The sequence below is a fragment of the Nerophis lumbriciformis genome, linkage group LG36, assembly GCF_033978685.3.
Source record: "Nerophis lumbriciformis linkage group LG36, RoL_Nlum_v2.1, whole genome shotgun sequence".
In the NCBI taxonomy this organism is placed as follows: domain Eukaryota; kingdom Metazoa; phylum Chordata; class Actinopteri; order Syngnathiformes; family Syngnathidae; genus Nerophis; species Nerophis lumbriciformis.
The window spans coordinates 18,597,064-18,619,638 of record NC_084583.2 but is presented as its reverse complement, the minus strand read 5'-3'; the positions used below and the strand labels follow the sequence as shown (position 1 = coordinate 18,619,638).

The window sequence follows — 22,575 nt, the reverse complement described above, 5'->3', positions numbered from 1 at the left end:
CAGTTAGGAAAAAAGCTAAGAAAATTATTTCCAACTCACAACACCCACTTTTTCCTGAATATGGAACCCTGCCATCAGGGAGAAGACTCCGGGTCCCACTATGCAAATCTAACCGCCTTAAATTATCATTTGTCCCAGCCTCCATTAAGCTGACCAACAATGTGCAATAGAATTTTAATACATAGGTTAGCACTTTTTTAGCACATAGCACTTTAGCACATAGCACTTTAGAACTAAGCACTTTAGCACACAGCACTTTATCCATGAGCTCTAGTGCAATGCACATTGGTACTTTATCTTTATCTCCATACTGTAGATTTTATGCCTACATCAAAGTGCCACCTATGTCTATCAAGCTCCATGTTCTGATGTTTAAATGTTAGTTGTATGGTTGTGGTTGTGTCTGTGCTTGTGTTTTTGTTCTGTTGTTTTTGGGTATGTTAAGAAAGCAATGATGCACTGTGCCCAAGACAAATTTCCCCGCGGGGACAATAAAGTTGAACCTTGAACCTTGCTTTGGATCACAAGCAGGCATCCACATTGCCAACAATGTTTGCCTCAAATTCCACAAATGTTTGGTAATTAATACAAAAATAAGTTTTTATTTTGATCCACAAACACAAGACAATTTGAAGTGCAAGGGGATGTCCTTGTTCCTGCTAACGTTTGGTCTCGAGTGAGAGCTCAGCAGACAGACCACAGCTTCTCAATCAAGACTCCAGTTGACGTCATTTCAGAACCTTTACTTTGAAGGACTGGACCACCCAACATTTGGATATAAAGCATTAACTTATATACATTTCTCTTTGACATTCCACATACATGAAATGCATTTAAAGAAATGCGTTAGCTTGATGCTAATTTACATTGAAAATGCCACAGATGTGTCGGCAGCATTAGCAATGTTACATGGCGATTTGGAACGACTTCAAATATGTCAATTAAACAGACAAGTAAGATATTAGGTTCCACATGGTATCTATTAGGGCTCTGAATCTTTGGGCACCACATTATTGGGTTCGAGTCTATTCAGATTTTCAATTTAAAACAATTTTCAATTCAAAATCTTTACTTTTTAAATTTCTATATTGCTTAAAAGAAAACCGATTTTGTTTAATAAAATGCTTTTTCCAAACATGTACTAACTACAAATATGGCAAGAAGAGACACATCCAAAGTCAATGTGTACAGCAGATATAGATCATCTACATCTACATCATGTAAAGTCAATGTGTACAGTGGATATAGATCATCTACATCTACATCATGTAAAGTCAATGTGTACAGCGGATATAGATCATCTACATCTACATCATGTAAAGTCAATGTGTACAGTGGATATAGATCATCTACATCATGTAAAGTCAATGTGTACAGTGGATATAGATCATCTACATCTACATCATGTAAAGTCAATGTGTACAGCAGACATAGATCATCTACATCTACATCATGTAAAGTCAATGTGTACAGTGGATATAGATCATCTACATCTACATCGTGTAAAGTCAATGTGTACAGTGGATATAGATCATCTACATCTACATCATGTAAAGTCAATGTGTACAGTGGATATAGATCATCTACATCTACATCATGTAAAGTCAATGTGTACAGTGGATATAGATCATCTACATCTGTCTCAGCAAACAGGAAGTGTCTCAGCAAACAGGAAGTGTGGGAGTGTCTCAGCAAACAGGAACCGGGGAGGGTCTCAGCAAACAGGAAGTGTGGGAGTGTCTCAGCAAACAGGAAGTGTGGGAGTGTCTCAGCAAACAGGAACCGGGGAGGGTCTCAGCAAACAGGAAGTGTGGGAGTGTCTCAGCAAACAGGAAGTGTGGGAGTGTCTCAGCAAACAGGAAGTGTGGTTAGCAAACAGGAAGCGTGGTCAGCAAACAGGAAGTGTGGGAGTGTCTCAGCAAACAGGAAGTGACAGGGCTGTGGACTTTGGAGCAGAGAGCCAAAGGTCACGCTGTCAAAAGCCTTTTTTTGCTTCCCTAATGAGGTTTGTGCTCCAAATGAAGCTTTTTGTGCAGAGAGGCTTAGTTAGCTGTGGTCATGTGGCTGACTCACCTTTTATTCATGGCAACAAAAACCCTCTGGACTCTTGAGTCATGTTTGCTGTACTTTCACATTTGGTGAAGTGTGACATCCATGTTGGCCTTTCATTGACCTGCACATCGCAAAAAGCTGCCCATGCATCATTTATCACTTGCAAAAAGAGCACTCTGCTGCATGCTGGGAAACTGCTAAGATGCCATTTCACACCTGGGACTGGGAGGGACTATGATGCAATGCCAATCAAAGATGTGCTTCCTGACAGCGCCCATCAAAATGAAAGGCTTTTATCTTTTTAAAAGCACCATTTTAGATCTGTCTCAGTAGACATTGTCCACTATTGTTGGGGCCCATGCCTTTGAATAAAGGGAAAATGATTCCTTAAAAGCCAGATTTATTACCTTGGTTTCTACTACCTTGGTTTATACCTCCTTGGTTTCTAGTACCTTGGTTTCTGCCTCCTTGGTTTCTAGTACCTTGGTTTCTGCCTCCTTGCTTTCTGCCTCCTTGCTTTCTACCTCCTTGGCTTCTGCCTCCTTTGTTTCTAGTACCTTGGTTTCTACTACCTTGGTTCCTGCCGCCTTCGTTCTACCTCCTTGGTTTCTATCACCTTGGCTTCTGCCTCCTTGCTTTCTGCCTCCTTGCTTTCTGCCTCCTTGGTTTCTACTACCTTGGTTTCTACCACCTTGCTTTCTGCCTCCTTGCTTTCTGCTTCCTTGCTTTCTGCCTCCTTGTTTTCTGCCTCCTTGGTTTCTACTACCTTGGTTTCTGCCTCCTTGGTTTCTGCCGCCTTGGTTTCTACCTCCTTGCTTTCTGCCTCCCTGCTTTCTGCCTCCTTGCTTTCAACTACCTTGCTTTCTGTCTCCTTGGTTTCTACTACCTTGTTTTCTGCCGCCTTGGTTTCTACCTCCTTGGTTTCTACCTCCTTGCTTTTATCACCTTGGCTTCTACTACCTTGGTTTCTACCACCTTGCTTTCTGCCTCCTTGCTTTCTGCTTCCTTGCTTTCTGCCTCCTTGTTTTCTGCCTCCTTGGTTTCCACTACCTTGGTTTCTGCCTCCTTGGTTTCTGCCGCCTTGGTTTCTACCTCCTTGCTTTCTGCCTCCTTGCTTTCTGCCTCCTTGCTTTCTACTACCTTGCTTTCTGTCTCCTTGGTTTCTACTACCTTGTTTTCTGCCGCCTTGGTTTCTACGTCCTTGGTTTCTACCTCCTTGCTTTTATCACCTTGGCTTCTACCTCCTTGGTTTCTAGTACCTTGGTTTCTGCCGCCTTGGTTTCTACCTCCTTGGTTTCTGCCGCCTTGGCTTCTACCTCCTTGGATTCTATCACATTGGCTTCTGCCTCCTTGCTTTCTACCTCCTTGCATTCTGCCTCCTTGCTTTCTACCTCCTTGCTTTCTATCACATTGGCTTCTGCCTTCTTGCTTTCTACCTCCTTGCATTCTGCCTCCTTGCTTTCTACCTCCTTGCTTTCTACCTCCTTGCTTTCTGCCTCCTTGCATTCTGCCTCCTTGCTTTCTACCTCCTTGCTTTCTACCTCCTTGCTTTCTATCTCCTTGCTTTCTTGGTTAAACTTCATGAGCAGTTAATGTTTTTTGGGGTGTTCAAGGCAGTCGTTTGCCATTTGTAAAATAACATCACCTTAGATTTCTCTGCATTCAGCACTAGTCTCAGCTGAGTCAGCTGGCACTGAACAACATCAAAAGCAAACTGCAGGAGCTCAAAGGTTCGCACAACAGCGGGGGAGGAACACTATATGCCTCCGTCATCTGCATAAAAATGGAAGGCAGCATCCGACACGTTATCACAGAGATGATTTACTTAGATGGAAAACAAACAGGGGCGCTAATATGGAACCCTGAGGTAGACCCTTTAATACAGGGGGGAATGACCAAGAGGATCCAGCAAACTGGACGTATTGGGTTCTATCGGACAGGTCATCAGAACCACGTTACCGGTCCTGTGCAGTCTGTCCTCCAACATGACGTGATTGACCCTATCAAATGTTCTGACAGGTCTTTTTCCCCGCTGCCCTCAATCTCCTCTGGGATAACATTTGTCTCCATGTACCTGAGACTCTTGTTCTCCTCCATTATTTGTTGGCGTGACTTTTTGGAAATGCATTCTTGGCTCGCAGTTGTCGTGTTCCATTCTTAGTTCTCGGATGTTGTTTGTTCTTCTTCCACGAGACCATGATGGGATGTTTGTGTCAATAATGATTGCATCTGCACATTTGAGCGAGGACATTGTGTGTGTCATGTGAGCCAAATCTCTGCTGGTTTCCTGCAAGCCAGCATGCACAACATCCTCGCATGGCTGAACTCCAGCGTCACATCCAATCAAGCTCTTGAATAAGTAAAGCCTGTTTCTAGCTTCATGTTCTCCAGACGGCCCACTTTGCCCGCACCACCAAATGTAGCGCTGAGGTTTACCACAGTGCCTTTTTGTGTCCAGTCCAGATTGGAGTACTACGTGTCTTCCAGCTGCACCCGTTGTGTCTCACAGGGAAAAGGTGGCAAAACTGGAAATATGTCCTCTTTCTAACACATCTTTTATTATGGTGTTAGTGTGGATTGTTTATGGCATCCGTCATGCTGCTTACATGTAACAAGACCTAGCAGCTCATCCTCTTGCATTCCCTTCAGCACTCCTGAGTGCACATCTGTACACTACATCTGGACTTGGGACAACTCACTGTTTTTTGATCCAAAGACAAAAAATGTTTAAGAAAAAAAATCTAAAGGTAATCAGAATTTGATCCGGGAGGACCTTTTGATTTATTTGGATTTTCAGATATATTTAGTGTTAATAATGTTCATTTTAACTATGAAAAAATGTGGAAAACTTGTTGAATATTTTAGTTTTGAGCCCAATGAAAACCAAATATAGGACAACAAATTCAAAACTAAGTTACTATATATATATATATATATATTAGAGATGCGCGGTTTGCGGGCACAACCGCGGAGTCCGCGGATTATCCGCGGATCGGGGGGATGAAATAAAAAAAAATTAGATTTTATCCGCGGGTCGGGTCGGGCGGTTAAAAAAAAAAAAAAAAAGATTTTAAATAGATTCAGGCGGGTGGCAGTTAAACCAATTGGGAAATATATATACATAGTTAAATGTTGTTACCCACATACGAAAAACGAGCAGGCACCTGCTGCATATGCCACAACAGAAGAAAAAAAAAAGAAAAAGAGATGGACACTTTTACGGAGCGGAGAAGGGACGCCTCGCCGGGGTTCGGGACCGAGGCCCCTTCCCCCGAGAGGGCCCCACCGGGAGCCGTAGCTGAGGCGATCCGCGAGAAGGGCCCGACGCACATCCAGGGTCACCACCGCGCCCACCGCACCGACACCCCGCCTCGTCCGCCTTCGCCGCGGCCGGCGTCACGCGCAGCAGGTAAGCAGCTTACCTGCCCGCCACCCCCGTGGCCGGGGGCTCGTAACAGGGGTCACTCCGCGCGCTCCGCCCGCGCAGCTTACCTGTCCGCCACCCCTGTTGCCGGGGGCGCGTAACAGGGGTCACTCCGCGCGCAGTGCGCTCACGAAAGGGGTGGGGATCACCCTGGTTGATATAGACAGCAGGACGGTGGCCATGGAAGTTGGAACCCGCTAAGGAGTGTGTAACAACCCACCTGCCGAATCAACTAGCCCTGAAAATGGATGGCGCTGCATCGTCGGGCCCATACCCGGCCGTCGCCGGCAGCGAGATGCGCTTGGAGGTGCGCTCAGCGCGGCTCCCATATGATTGCGCACTGGTGTGCGTCTGGGTCGTGACAGCGTGGCACGCGAATGTCTGTACTGCATTGGATCAGTCTCCTTTCTTTAACAGGCAAAAGCTTTATAACCTCACTAATGCCTTGCATCGTCTATATTAGATATATAACAACGGGCGGGTGCGGGCGGGTGCGGTTCTGATCAAATGTTAGCTCGGGTGGATGGCGGATGGTTGACGACTTTCTGATGCGGTTGCGAATGAAATAATTGCCTATCCGCGCATCTCTAATATATATATATATATATACAGTCCTGGTCAAAAGTGTACATACACTTGTAAAGAACATCATGTCATGGCTGTCTTGAGTTTCCAATCATTTCTACAACTCTTATTTTGTTTGTGATGTAGTGATTGGAGCACATACTTGTTGCTCACAAAAAACATTCATGAAGTTTGCTTCTTTTATGAATTTATTATGGCTCTACTGAAAATGTGAGGGTCAAAAGTATACATACAGCAATGTTAATATTTGCTTACATGTACCTTGGCAAGTTTACCTGCAATAAGGCGCTTTTGGTAGCCATCCACATCTGCTTGACCACTTGACCACTAAATTGCTGCAGTTCAGCTAAATGTGTTGACATGGACTTGTTTCTTCAGCATTGTCCACACCTTTAAGTCAGGACTTTGGGAAGGCCATTCTAAAACCTTCATTCTAGCCTGATTCAGCCATTCCTTTACCACTTTTGAGGTGTGTCTGGGGTCATTGTCCTGTTGGAATACCCAACTGCGCCCAAGACCCAACCTCCGGGCTGATGATTTTAGCTTGTCCTGAACAATTTGGAGCTAATCCTCCTTTTTCATTGTCCCATTTAAAGCAGCAGTTCCATTGGCAGCAAAACAGGCCCAGAGCATAATACTACCACCACCATGCTTGACGTTAGGAATGGTGTTCCTGGGATTAAAGGCCTCACCTTTTCTCCTCCAAACATATTGCTGGGTATTGTGGTCAAACAGCTCCATTTTTCTTTCATCTGACCACAGAACTTGATCGGGCTTAAAGTCTTCCCATGTTATTTTGTTCTAGGGAATGTCTGAATAAAACAAGGAGACCTAGTTTAACAATTGGTTGTGCAAATGGAGTAAGGGCAAACAATTGCAATACCACCTGCGAGAGAGAAGACCATGCTGGCGAAAGGCTGGTGAGATGGTCCTACTGCTGACTTCATTTTGTCTATCCCGCTACACCACACATGATTTGGTTGAACTGAGTGTTGGAATAATTGTTTGTAAGTTATCACAAAAGAAACGTTGTATTATGAATGCTGTCTTTCGAGGCCTAACAAGAGGAAGAAGGCTCGTGAAACGCCACTGTGATTTCAACACGGACAGATGGCAGGATCTGCTCAACTTCCAGAGGAACTCTCTTTGAAGTGTTAAACGAACTCTCTCTGAAGTATTTCACAAACTCTCTTCCAACTATTTGGTAACCGAGGTCAACGCTATTTACGACCCGCTGCCCTCTTGAAGTTACTGTGGTCAGGAGACGGGAGGGGTTATCCATTGTCCTCCAACACCTGCCCCAGCTGGATCCACGAAGAGCCCAAGCCCGAGAAATCCTCTTCTTGGACTTCAAAGCGACCGAAAACAATGACTGTTTTACATACTTCCCATTCCTGCTGTGACATGTGTTGGTGCGTGAACATTGAACATCTGAATAAATGAGGAGACGAAAACCTTCTTCGTCAGAGCGTGGTGCAGGACTGTACAGAGAGTGCAGTGGCCATGTCTCTCCTCAATATTGAGTCCAAATTGAATTCTGTCTCTGTTTGATTCCTTGCCTTTTGTCTTGTTTAATAGATGTCCTCAGTGTTTGAACGTGACATCTTATTGGTCCTTCGAGCCGGATTCCAACACGTCTGACGATTCCAGCAAGAATGAGTGAAACCAGAAAGACCATGGCATCCAAATCCTGATTGAGGAACTGCTTTTTCTTCATTTCGGGCTGGAATTGAAAGACTGACGGAAAATCCGAGGACAACAGGAAGGAAGGCAGAGAGTGCAGTGGCCATGTCTCTCCTCAATATTGAGTCCAAATTGAATTCTGTCTCTGTTTGATTACTTTTCTTTTGTCTTGTTTAATAGATGTCCTAAGTGTTTGAACGTGACACTGAGTTTTGGCGTTAACAGGTTAAGTTGCAAGTGGCAACTTTGTTTTGAAATAATAGGAACAATAAGACAGATTTGCCAAGATTATTGGATGCCATTGAGTGACATGTTTGTGTGTTACTGTGGGAAGTCTTCATCAAATCTGATTGGCTTTTAGTACAATTTGTTGTCCAACACAGAAGCAAATAGAAAGTGTAATCAGTCACCTTGAGACCTTTTCTCTGCAAATTAATAATCAGGTTACAAATCTCGGGGTAATAATGGACTCACACTTCTACTTTAAGAGCCACACTAAATCAATAACATAATTTTTACCAGCTATAAACATTGCCAAAATCAAAGAAATAGTGTCTATAGCAGACTAATGCATGCCTTTGTCTAGACTACTGTAGTGGCAGCTGCAGTCAATTCAGAATGCTGCTCATTGAGTCCTGACTAGAATCAGGAAAGTTCGACCATATTAGGTCACTGCACTGGCTTCCTGTTGCTCAGAGAAGACTTGAAAACTTCCCTGCTTATGTACAAGTCTTTTTATGGTCTAGAGCAGGGGGTCCAAACCCGGCTCGCAGGCCCAATGCGGCCTGCCGGCATCTTCAGTTTGGCCCTCAAGACGACGGCATGAGTCCAATAAGCAACCTGCGCATGCAGGGTGCTTTCATATTACATTTATATACCTGACAGGTGGAGAATTGTCACCATCTTATGAACAATGTAAGAAACTCAGGTCAGTGACCGTGATGTGTAATTTCTTGACATCACAAGCAGACCCAATCCAAACAACCTTTCCTAGTCATGTTGCAGGAAACAAATTCAACCAGCACAACAAGTCAACACACATGGTCACACATAACACATCCTGCTCACTGAACTCTGTGGATATTATTAAAAAAAACACCCCATCGTCATAGAAAATTTTAAATTACACCAAATTTGCAAGGCATGATGGGAAATTGCAAAACACTGTACACACTTATCAGTGTTTGACTTTCAGCCGCCTGATATTTCTGATTGATTACAAAGCTTTAAAGAGGTTTTCACGGAAGTAAACAAGGTAGTAGTTGAACTTTCACATACTCTTAATATTGCGTTATAATAATCATGAACATACATACGCAAAAAATAAATAAATATATATATATATATATATATATATGTGTATATGTATATGTGTATATATTAGAGATGTGCGGATAGGCAATTATTTCATCCGCAACCGCATCAGAAAGTCGTCAACCATCCGCCATCCACCCGATCTAACATTTGATCAGAACCGCACCCGCCCGCACCCGCCCGTTGTTATATATCTAATATAGACGATGCAAGGCATTAGTGAGGTTATAAAGCTTTTGCCTGTTAAAGAAAGGAGACTGATCCAATGCAGCACAGACATTCGCGTGCCACGCTGTCACGACCCAGACGCACACCAGTGCGCAATCATATGGGAGCCGCGCTGAGCGCACCTCCAAGCGCGTCTCGCTGCCGGCGACGGCCGGGTATGGGCCCGACGCTCCAGCGCCATCCATTTTCAGGGCTAGTTGATTCGGCAGGTGGGTTGTTACACACTCCTTAGCGGGTTCCGACTTCCATGGCCACCGTCCTGCTGTCTATATCAACCAGGGTGAGCCCCACCCCTTTCGTGAGCGCACTGCGCGCGGAGTGACCCCTGTTACGCGCCCCCGGCAACAGGGGTGGCGCGTGGCTGCTTACCTGCTGCCCGTGACGCCGGCCGCGGCGAAGGCGGACGAGGCGGGGTGTCGGTGCGGTGGGCGCGGTGGTGACCCTGGACGTGCGTCGGGCCCTTCTCGCGGATCGCCTCAGCTACGGCTCCCGGTGGGGCCCTCTCGGGGGAAGGGGCCTCGGTCCCGGACCCCGGCGAGGCGTCCCTTCTCCGCTCCGTAAAAGTGTCCATCTCTTTTTTTTTTTTTTCTTCTGTTGTGGCATATGCAGCAGGTGCCTGCTCGTTTTTCGTATGTGGGTAACAACATTTAACTATGTATATATATTTCCGAATTGGTTTAACTGCCACCCGCCTGAATCTATTTAAAATCTAATTTTTTTTCATTTCAACCGCCCGACCCGACCCGCGGATAAAATCTAATTTTTTAAAATTTCATCCGCCCGATCCGCGGATAATCCGCGGAGTCCGCGCATATCTAGTATATATATATATATGTATATGTATGTATGTATGCATATATGTACAGTGTGTATATATATATATATATATATATATATATATATATATATATATATATACATTTTCAACATTGCGTGGAAGTGTGGGACAGTGCCGAGGGAGTGGCAGACTGGGGTGGTGGTTCCTCTATTCAAAAAGGGGGACCAGAGGGTGTGTGCTAATTACAGGGGTATTACACTACTCAGCCTCCCTGGGAAAGTTTACGCCAAGGTACTGGAAAGGAGGGTCCGGCCGATAGTCGAGCCTCAGATTCAAGAGGAGCAATGTGGATTCCGTCCTGGTCGTGGAACAACTGACCAGCTTTTTACTCGTGCGGGAATCCTGGAGAAGGCCTGGGAGTATGCCTATCCGGTCTACATGTGCTTTGTGGATTTGGAGAAGACGTATGACCGGGTCCCAAGGGAGATCCTGTGGGAGGTGCTGAGGGAGTACGGAGTGAGGGGAACCCTGCTGAGGGCCATCCAATCTCTGTACAACCAAAGCCAGAGTTGTGTCCGGGTGCTTGGATGTAAGTCAGATCCGTTTCCAGTGTGGGTTGGTCTCCGCCAGGGCTGCGCTCTGTCACCTATCCTGTTTGTCATTTTCATGGACAGGATTTCTAGGCAGAGTCGTGACCATGGCGGAGAGGGTATATGTCTCGGGGGGCTAAAGGTTGCGTCACTGCTGTTTGCAGATGATGTGGTCCTTATGGCACCTTCGGTTTGTGACCTTCAGCTCTCACTGGATCGGTTCGCAGCCGAGTGTTCAGCGGCTGGAATGAGGATCAGCATCTCCAAATCTGAGGCCATGGTTCTCAGCAGGAAACCGATGGTTTGTACAGTCCAGGTAGAGAACGAGACTCTGTCCCAGGTGGAGGAGTTTAAGTATCTCGGGGTCTTGTTCACGAGTGAGGGAAAGATGGAGAAGGAAATCAGCCGGAGAATGGGAGCAGCTGGGGCAGTATTGCAGTCTCTCTGCCGCACTCTTGTGACCAAACCAGAGCTGAGCCAGAAAGCTATCTACAGTCCTACTCTCACCTATGGTCATGAAGTGTGGGTCATGACCGAAAGAATAAGATCGCGGATACAAGCAGCCGAAATGAGTTTCCTCAGAAGGGTGACTGGCATCTCTCTTAGAGATAGGGTGAGAAGTTGAGTCACCCAAGAGAGACTCTGAGTAGAGCTGCTGCTCCTTCGCTTGGAAAGGAGCCAGCTTAGGTGGTTCGGGCATCTGGTGCAGATGCCTCACCAGCGTCTCCCTAGGGAGGTCCTCGTTGCATGTCCCACTGGGAGGAGACCCCGCGGCAGGCCAAGGACCAGATGGGAGGATTACATCTCCTCTCTGGCCTGGGAACGCTTCGGGATTCCCCAGGAGGAAGTTGCTAATGTTGCTCTGGAGAGGGAAGTCTGCTGGAGCTGTTGTCCCTGCGACCCCATTCCTGATAAGTGGTTGAAGATGGATGGATGGATGGATATACAGTATATATACACATACATATGTATATATGTGTATATATATATATATATATATATGTTTTTTTTTGCATGCAGTCGGCTTTCAGCCCCCGTCAAATTTTCTTTAGCCCAATGCGGACAAGACTCTGCAGCATCGCGTGGACATCGGGGGCGGTGCCTCTGGATTGGCAGACCGGGGTGGTGGTTCCTCTCTTTAAGAAGGGGAACCGGAGGGTGTGTTCTAACTATCGTGGGATCACACTCCTCAGCCTTCCTGGTAAGGTCTATTCAGGTGTACTGGAGAGGAGGCTACGCCGGATAGTCGAACCTCGGATTCAGGAGGAACAGTGTGGTTTTCGTCCTGGTCGTGGAACTGTGGACCAGCTCTATACTCTCGGCAGGGTCCTTGAGGGTGCATGGGAGTTTGCCCAACCAGTCTACATGTGTTTTGTGGACTTGGAGAAGGCATTCGACCGTGTCCCTCGGGAAGTCCTGTGGGGAGTGCTCAGAGAGTATGGGGTATCGGACTGTCTGATTGTGGCAGTCCGCTCCCTGTATGCTCAGTGCCAGAGCTTGGTCCGCATTGCCGGCAGTAAGTCGGACACGTTTCCAGTGAGGGTTGGACTCCGCCAAGGCTGCCCTTTGTCACCGATTCTGTTCATAACTTTTATAGACAGAATTTCTAGGCGCAGTCAAGGCGTTGAGGGGATCTGGTTTGGTGGCTGCAGCATTAGGTCTCTGCTGTTTGCAGATGATGTGGTCCTGATGGCTTCATCTGGCCAGGATCTTCAGCTCTCACTGGATCGGTTCGCAGCCGAGTGTGAAGCGACTGGGATGAGAATCAGCACCTCCAAGTCCGAGTCCATGGTTCTCGCCCGGAAAAGGGTGGAGTGCCAACTCCGGGTTGGGGAGGAGATTTTTCCCCAAGTGGAGGAGTTCAAGTACCTCGGTGTCTTGTTCACGAGTGGGGGAAGAGTGGATCGTGAGATCGACAGGCGGATCGGTGCGGCGTCTTCAGTAATGCGGACGCTGTATCGATCCGTTGTGGTGAAGAAGGAGCTGAGCCGGAAGGCAAAGCTCTCAATTTACCGGTCGATCTACGTTCCCATCCTCACCTATGGTCATGAGCTTTGGGTTATGACCGAAAGGACAAGATCACGGGTACAAGCGGCCGAAATGAGTTTCCTCCGCCGGGTGGCGGGGCTCTCCCTTAAGAGATAGGGTGAGAAGCTCTGCCATCCGGGAGGAGCTCAAAGTAAAGCCGCTGCTCCTCCACATCGAGAGGAGCCAGATGAGGTGGTTCGGGCATCTGGTCAGGATGCCACCCGAACACCTCCCTAGGGAGGTGTTTAGGGCACGTCCGACCGGTAGGAGGCCGCGGGGAAGACCCAGGACACGTTGGGAAGACTATGTCTCCCGGCTGGCCTGGGAACGCCTCGGGGTCCCACAGGAAGAGCTGGACGAAGTGGCTGGGGAGAGGGAAGTCTGGGCTTCCCTGCTTAGGCTGCTGCCCCCGCGACCCGACCTCGGATAAGCGGAAGAAGATGGATGGATGGATGGATGTTTTTTTTTGCATGCAGTCGGCTTTCAGCCCCCGCCAAATTTTCTTTAGCCCAATGCGGACCCCCAGTTTTTTTAACGTTTTTGACCTCGAGGCTCAACTTTTCCACTGGAGAGTGACCTGGAGCCCACTCAAATATTAACACTGAGTTAGTATTCTCACCCTTGATTTGAGTTGTATTCAATAATGATATCAAATATAAAAAGCGTGTGTTAATCACACAATGATTATCAAGGCTTAGGCCAGGCTGATTAGAGTTGGCAATGTGAAATACAGGATGAATGCAAGTAGACCAAGCAAGTAGATCCAGTAAGTCCACACCAATGTGAAAGAATACTCCAAACACACTCCTACTAACTCCTAACGGGAGGATTCATGGCCCATAGAAACAAAAGAACATTTATGGGAGAGATTGGAGGTTCCGTCAGAGCAAGTGAGAAAGACAGCAGGAAAAATATCAATATGCAGAAGAATGAAGAAGGCGTGTTAAAAAGAATGTTTCCACTCCTTCCCACACTTAATGTTGACATGGCAACAAGTTTCTCATCACATTTGCTCCCTGGAGGACTGAGAAACAAGCTTAGGACTGATAAGAGATTTAGATTTAACCAACATGATAAACCCAGTGTGACCCTCGGGCGTCAAGCTTGTGTCCACCTCGGCAACCTGTGGCTCTTTAGCGCCGCCCTAGTGGCCCTCTGGAGCTTTTTTGAAAATGTAAAAAGCTGGTAGAACAAACGTATATTTAGTTTGAATAAGGTGTGTACAAACATGACACAAACCTTCATGATCGTTAGAAGTCTCACTCGTTATATTCAACTTGCTTCACTGATCACAAGTATTTGGCCAGTTTTGTCTTACTGATTTTGGCGGACCTTGAACACACCGTAGGTGTGTGGACTGTGGCACCGTAGTTTGTTTACATGTATGACTTTCTCCAACACTGCCACAAAAAGACGTGTTTTATGCCACTCCTTCTTTGTCTCATTTTGTCCACCAAACGTTTTATACTGTGTGTGAATGTACAAAGGTGAGCTTTGTTGATGTTATTGACTTGGTGGAGTGCTTATCAGGCATATTTGGTCAGTGCATGACTGCAAGCTAATCCATGCTAACATGCTATTTAGGCTAGTGTATGTACATATTGCATTTTTATGCCTCGTTTGTAGCTATATTTGAGCTCATTTAATTTCCTTTACTTATGTCCTCTTTATATTTGCATGTCTCCCGACACATTATCTCTATGTAATATTGGCTGCATTTCTGATAGTTGTGTGTGCGCCATGTTGTTCCAGACCACAGCAAACGTTACCATGTTGTTCCAGGCCACAGCTAACGTTACCATGTTGTTCCAGACCACAGCAAACATTACCATGTTGTTCCAAACCACAGCAAACGTTACCATGTTGTTCCAGACCACAGCAAACGTTACCATGTTGTTCCAGACCACAGCAAACATTACCATGTTGTTCCAGACCACAGCAAACGTTGCCATGTTGTTCCAGAACAAAGCAAACGTTACCATGTTGTTCCAGACCACAGCAAACGTTACCATGTTGTTCCAGAGCAAAGCAAACGTTACCATGTTGTTCCAGACCACAGCAAACGTTACCCAGCTTGCAAAGATTGTAATAAATCCATAAGAAGAAGACGTTTCCTTTTAACTTGGACACACACATCTATATACCTTTGGCCATTCTAAATCAGTCATTTCCAGGAGTTATCTCACCTTCTGACAAGTTTTACTTATGTTTTCCAATGTTGTAAAAATAATATGTGGTATAAATATTACATTTCTACATCACGTGTTGCTGTCACTCAAAGACTTCTAGCAGCTTTTTCATTGTTTGCAGCTCCAGACACATTTGTTTTTCCTATGTGGCTCATCCAACATAAAGGGCTGTGTGTGTGTGTGTGTGTGTGTGTGTGTGTGTGTGTGTGTGTGTGTGTGTGTGTGTGTGTGTGTGTGTGTGTGTGTGTGTGTGTGTGTGTGTGTGTGTGTGTGTGTGTGTGTGTGTGTGTGTGTGTGTGTGTGTCCAAATATGAGGCCCACTATGAGTTGTGAATAATATCAGACGGGAATTGTTGCAGTCCAAATTCGTAGAGATTTCCTTTTTGATGCTCACAACTTCTCTGGTCATTTATCTTCAAGCTTCTGAGGATTGTTTGTTCTCCAAAGGTGGTTGAATCTACGCATTTAAATATCTGGCTTTCAAACCTGTCCTTGGAGCTTGACTGTCCTTGGACTTGTACTTTATGTATATAGCTACACACTAGAGATGCGCGGATAGGCAATTATTTCATCCGCAACCGCATCAGAAAGTCGTCAACCATCCGCCATCCACCCGAGCTAACATTTAATCAGAACCGCACCCGCCCGTTGTTATATATCTAATATAGACGATGCAAGGCATTAGTGAGGTTATAAAGCTTTTGCCTGTTAAAGAAAGGAGACTGATCCAATGCAGCACAGACATTCGCGTGCCACGCTGTCACGACCCAGACGCACACCAGTGCGCAATCATATGGGAGCCGCGCTGAGCGCACCTCCAAGCGCGTCTCGCTGCCGGCGACGGCCGGGTATGGGCCCGACGCTCCAGCGCCATCCATTTTCAGGGCTAGTTGATTCGGCAGGTGGGTTGTTACACACTCCTTAGCGGGTTCCGACTTCCATGGCCACCGTCCTGCTGTCTATATCAACCAGGGTGAGCCCAACCCCTTTCGTGAGCGCACTGCGCGCGGAGTGACCCCTGTTACGCGCCCCCGGCAACAGGGGGTGGCGAGCAGGTAAGCTGCTTACCTGCTGCGCGTGACGCCGGCCCCGGCGAAGGCGGACGAGGCGGGGTGTCGGTGCGATGGGCGCGGTGTGACCCTGGACGTGCGTCGGGCCCTTCTCGCGGATCGCCTCAGCTACGGCTCCCGGTGGGGCCCTCTCGGGGGAAGGGGCCTCGGTCCCGGACCCCAGCGAGGCGTCCCTTCTCCGCTCCGTAAAAGTGTCCATCTCTTTTTTTTTTCTTCTTCTGTTGTGGCATATGCAGCAGGTGCCTGCTCGTTTTTCGTATGTGGGTAACAACATTTAACTATGTATATATATTTCCCAATTGGTTTAACTGCCACCCGCCTGAATCTATTTAAAATCTAATTTTTTTTTATTTCAACCGCCCGACCCGACCCGCGGATAAAATCTAATTTTTTTTAATTTCATCCGCCCGATCCGCGGATAATCCGCGGACTCCGCGGTTGTGCCCGCAAACCGCGAATCTCTACTGCACACACTCAAAGTGAAACCTGTTAAAGCAGTGTGGGTGACGCTGGGAGTCATATTGGAACCATATTGGAGTCATATTGGAGTCATATTCGAGTCATATTGGAACCATATTGTAACCATATTGGAGCCATATTGGAGTCATTTAGGAGTCATATTGGAGTCGTATTGGAGTCGTATTGGAGCCATATTGGAGTCGTTTTGGAGTCATTTTGGAGTCATATTGGAGTCATTTTGGAACCATTTTGGAGTCATATTGGAGTCAATTGATTGCCTTATCTTTGTAATCAGCCTGACCTAAGCCTTGATAATAATCTTTGTGATGAACACATGATAATTATTTCATACCAATAAAATCAAGATAAAGATGATTTATTTAGTGTCAACATTTGAGTGGTGCCCCGGCCCCCTCTGTAGTGGAAACGTTTCCAGCAAAATATTATGTTTAGAATGTTACATATCTGTTAAATGTTTGCAGACTGCTTTTTGAACAGGGGCACCTCCATTTACAAACTCCATTGGTTCTCAAATAGGTTTGGTAGACAGACCAGTTAGTATATTGAAGGACATTTCCCAACAGTAAACAATGTAAACATGAAGAATGGATATTTTACTCAAGGTTTCGACACTTTCAACACAAAACACAGCACTGTACATCAAACAAACATAAGAAGAGCAACTCTCTATTTAATACCAAAGTCAAAACATTAACAACTGGCTGAACTGTCCTCATCTCCAGCCGCCGTGCCAACACGCACACACACACACACACACACACACACACACACACACACACACACACACTGTCACTAGCCCTGTGGTGCACTCTTCAACAGCCAGATCACTACAATTATTAGGAGTGTATACAGGTAAAAGCCAGTAAATTAGAATATTTTGAAAAACTTGATTTATTTCAGTAATTGCATTCAAAAGGTGTAACTTGTACATTATATTTATTCATTGCACACAGACTGATGCATTCAAATGTTTATTTCATTTAATTTTGATGATTTGAAGTGGCAACAAATGAAAATCCAAAATTCCGTGTGTCACAAAATTAGAATATTACTTAAGGCTAATACAAAAAAGGGATTTTTAGAAATGTTGGCCAACTGAAAAGTAAGAAAATGAAAAATATGAGCATGTACAATACTCAATACTTGGTTGGAGCTCCTTTTGCCTCAATTACTGCGTTAATGCGGCGTGGCATGGAGTCGATGAGTTTCTGGCACTGCTCAGGTGTTATGAGAGCCCAGGTTGCTCTGATAGTGGCCTTCAACTCTTCTGCGTTTTTGGGTCTGGCATTCTGCATCTTCCTTTTCACAATACCCCACAGATTTTCTATGGGGCTAAGGTCAGGGGAGTTGGCGGGCCAATTTAGAACAGAAATACCATGGTCCGTAAACCAGGCACGGGTAGATTTTGCGCTGTGTGCAGGCGCCAAGTCCTGTTGGAACTTGAAATCTCCATCTCCATAGAGCAGGTCAGCAGCAGGAAGCATGAAGTGCTCTAAAACTTGCTGGTAGACGGCTGCGTTGACCCTGGATCTCAGGAAACAGAGTGGACCGACACCAGCAGATGACATGGCACCCCAAACCATCACTGATGGTGGAAACTTTACACTAGACTTCAGGCAACGTGGATCCTGTGCCTCTCCTGTCTTCCTCCAGACTCTGGGACCTCGATTTCCAAAGGAAATGCAAAATTTGCATGGTTGGGTGATGGTTTGGGGTGCCATGTCGTCTGCTGGTGTCGGTCCACTCTGTTTCCTGAGATCCAGGGTCAACGCAGCCGTCTACCAGCAAGTTTTAGAGCACTTCATGCTTCCTGCTGCTGACCTGCTCTATGGAGATGGAGATTTCAAGTTCCAACAGGACTTGGCGCCTGCACACAGCGCAAAATCTACCCGTGCCTGGTTTACGGACCATGGTATTTCTGTTCTAAATTGGCCCGCCAACTCCCCTGACCTTAGCCCCATAGAAAATCTGTGGGGTATTGTGAAAAGGAAGATGCAGAATGCCAGACCCAAAAACGCAGAAGAGTTGAAGGCCACTATCAGAGCAACCTGGGCTCTCATAACACCTGAGCAGTGCCAGAAACTCATCGACTCCATGCCACGCCGCATTAACGCAGTAATTGAGGCAAAAGGAGCTCCAACCAAGTATTGAGTATTGTACATGCTCATATTTTTCATTTTCATACTTTTCAGTTGGCCAACATTTCTAAAAATCCCTTTTTTGTATTAGCCTTAAGTAATATTCTAATTTTGAGACACACGGAATTTTGGATTTTCATTTGTTGCCACTTCAAATCATCAAAATTAAATGAAATAAACATTTGAATGCATCAGTCTGTGTGCAATGAATAAATATAATGTACAAGTTACATCTTTTGAATGCAATTACTGAAATAAATCAAGTTTTTCAAAATATTCTAATTTACTGGCTTTTACCTGTATAAGTCCACTTCACCTTCTTGGTGTGCAGCGGAAAGGGAGAAGAAGGCAGTGTCGACAACGCTGTGGATACTTCCTGAATGTTTCAAACCACACATTGCTAGCAAAACTAGAAAAAATGATGTAAAAATGGTAAAAAAATAAATTAAAAAAATAGCTATTAGCTCCAGAGATAGATCAATGACACAAAATGGGCGATGAAACGTTACATTGAGAGAAGGTTTGCACAGCAGAGAATATTAGTGTGTGAATGGAAAGGTTTGCACAGCAGAGAATATTAGTGTGTGAATGGAAAGGTTTGCACAGCAGAGAATATTAGTGTGTGAATGGAAAGGTTTGCACAGCAGAGAATATTAGTGTGTGAATGGAAAGGTTTGCACAATGTCCTAAAACAACCTTTTCTTCTTGTTGTGTGGCGTCTCCAGCTGTGGGGCGACCCTCCTGGCCGGGATGCCACTGTGTGCCGTGCCAGGTGGACCCTGAGGCCCCGGAGGAGTGCAGGCGGGGCCCGCACCAGACCGGAGACATGAACCTCTGCTGGAACCAGATCAAGCGCAAGTCCCACAACATTCGGTAAGACCAGCTGAGACTTGGCTGAGATGAAGGAGAGCAAAATGTGGCGCAACTTCTTCAAGACTTCAAACTGGTTTTTATTGTCAATTCACCAAAATGATGTTTCTTTCTAAGTTGTTCTGGACGAAGCAGGAGTCCAGAACATCCAGAAAGAGTCCTTATCTTAAAAAAAAAAATGCATCAAAAACAATGATTAATAACATGACAAGGAAGCAGGAGTTCAGAACCTTCAGATAGATTCTTCCATACTTTTCAAAATGGTATAAAAAATCATGTTCCCTTTTTCTGTTGCTCTATTAAGTCTAGTGAGTGAGTTTATATGACTCTCAACTAGGCTTGTCCCTATACCAAGACTTTGGTACCGGTACCAACATGTATTGCAATACTTTTCTACATAAAGGGGAGCACAAAAAATGTCATTGTTGTCTTTATTGTAACAAAACATGTTAGTGTACACAAACATATGTTTATTATTGTCATTTAGTCCTTGAATATAATAGACAACTTGTCTTTTAGTAGTAAGTAAACAAACAAAGACTCCTAATTAGTCGTATGCAGTAACATATTGTGTCATTTATACACCTATTATTTTCTACACATTATGAGGGACAAACTGTAAAAATGTATTATTCATCTACTTAATACTTACTAATTACAAGTAAGTGTCTTACATGTATCATTATCACCGGAGGACGAGGAATAGCTAAACATGCTTTACTACACACCGTAGCTCACATCCACTGTAATGATACCAAGTACAAGCACATATCTAGTCGATACTACTATGATTACGTCGATGTTTTTTGGCATCACAACATCTTTCGTGTTTTTAAAAATGTATGTTATGTTTATAAAGTCAGTAAATATGTCCCTGGACACATGAGGACTTTGAATATGACCAATGTGTCAGGACTTGATCTTGGGAGTTTGCTTTTCCGGGATGCAACGGAAAGTTGGCACGGGCGAGACGGGAATGAAGGTACATGATTTATTTATTAACTATAAATACAAAAAAAAGGATCAAACAAAAAGGCGCGCACAGTGGCGGAGAATAAACTATGAACAATTAAACAAAACTTGCAAACTATGGCTTGAATAAAGAAAACTTACTTGGCATGGACAAAAAAGGACCTTCAAGTACAAATCTTGAAGGTCCACAAATGTTTTTTTGAAACAGGCTGGGTCCGTTTATTATCGGTCAAGCTTATATAGTAGCAGAGGTGGGTAGTAACGCGCTACATTTACTCCGTTACATCTACTTGAGTAACTTTTGGGATAAATTGTACTTCTAAGAGTAGTTTTAATGCAACATACTTTTACTTTTACTTGAGTATATTTATAGAGAAGAAACGCTACTTTTACTCCGCTACTTTTATCTACATTCAGCTCGCTACTCGCTACTAATTTTTATCGATCTGTTAATGCACGCTTTGTTTGTTTTGGTCTGTCAGACAGACCTTCATAGTGCCTGCTTTACTGGTGACGTTTCACTCCGTTCCACCAATCAGATGCAGTCACTGGTGACGTTGGACCAATCAACCAGAGCCAGGCGGTCACATGACCTGACTTAAACAAGTTGAAAAACTTATTGGGGTGTTACCATTTAGTGGTCAATTGTACGGAATATGTACTGTACTGTGCAATCTACTAATAAAAGTTCCAATCAATCAATCAAAACTGTGAAGGAAAAAAGACCCTTTTTTATTTCAACCGTTCATCCCGTCAAAAGCCTAAAGACTGACTACACAGTTCCTGTCTTCACAATAAAAGTGCCGCTCCATCGCGCTTGCGCTTTCAAAATAAGAGTCTCCGAAAGCCAGCGCAAACAAGCTAGCAAGCTACGGAATTTGCCGCCAATGTATTTCTTGTAAAGTGTGTGAAAACGAATATGGAAGCTGGACAAATAAGATGCCAAAAACCAACTACTTTCATGTGGTATTAGACAGAAAGGAGGAACTTTTTTTCTCCTCCATTTGAAATCGTGGACGTTATCATCACTACTGTCTGATTACAATCAATGCAAGTCATCAGAATCAGGTAATACACCAACTTATATTCTTGTCTTCATGAAAGAAAGGAATCTATATGTGTTAAACATGCATGTATATTCATTAAAACACCTTTAACATGTAAACAAAAACGGCAAAATAAATAAATATAAATTATATACTGTATATATCAATGTATGTATATATATATATATATATATATATATATATATATATATATATATATATATATATATGTATGATATGTGTATGTATGTTACTCATTAGTTACTCAGTACTTGAGTAGTTTTTTCACAACATACTTTTTACTTTTACTCAAGTAAATATTTGGGTGACTACTCCTTACTTTTACTTGAGTATTAAATCTCTAAAGTAACAGTACTCTTACTTGAGTACAAATTCTGGCTACTCTACCCACTCTGGTCATAGATTTAACAAAAACCTTGCTTGATGTTTCATATGACTTTTTCAGCCTCGTGATTTCTTTTTTTTCTTAGCTCTGAATCATGAGGAAATGTCTCTTCAAATTCGCGGTGCTCGTTCAGATAGTGACGTTTCAGATGTTCACTTTTCACTAGAGCAACAGTACTGTTGCATATTAGACACATTGGTCTGGTACTTGCAGTAGGTAGGATGAAAACATATTGCTCTGTCCATTCTTCCTTGAAACGTCGGTTTTCCCTGTCCACCTTTCTTTTACCACCCTGAGCCAACATGGAGCATGCCATTGTGATTTGATTCACATTCAGTGACTGACGAGTGAATAGTGTTGCGTTTTGGACCAGTTGTTCCTCCCAGGGAATTCAAGTCACAATTCGCTCCCAAGTTCTTTCCGACACTTAAAGCTGAGTTGAAAAACCACCAGAGACAGAATAGGTATTTTGTTGTATATTCTCAAAGCTTTGCCAATATACATTTTGATTGAGACCAGTCTAACCCTAGAACCTTCTATCGCGCCTCCCAAAATGGTCTCTCCTCCCAACGCCAAAAACCTCTCTTTACTTCCCCCTCCCTAGCCATAACACAAGCACAACGTCTCCCTAGCCATAATACATTCCAAAGAACTCAAGGTTAACACACACAGTTTGCTTGCTGACAGAGCATCAAAAGAAGAAGTGGAAAACACGAGCTGTT

The 22,575-nt window shown here is 44.6% G+C and overlaps 1 protein-coding gene across 1 annotated transcript in view; it reads left to right on the top strand.

The window, feature by feature from the left end:
• drp2 (dystrophin related protein 2) overlaps positions 1 to 22,575 on the top strand; it is a 411,043-nt gene that overhangs the window by 169,510 nt on the left and 218,958 nt on the right. Inside the window, exon 3 of the mRNA XM_061930041.2 lies at positions 19,285 to 19,432. Within this exon, the coding sequence (XP_061786025.2) occupies positions 19,386 to 19,432 (47 nt within the window). The 5' untranslated portion in view covers positions 19,285 to 19,385. The remainder of the gene's footprint in view (positions 1 to 19,284; positions 19,433 to 22,575) is intronic.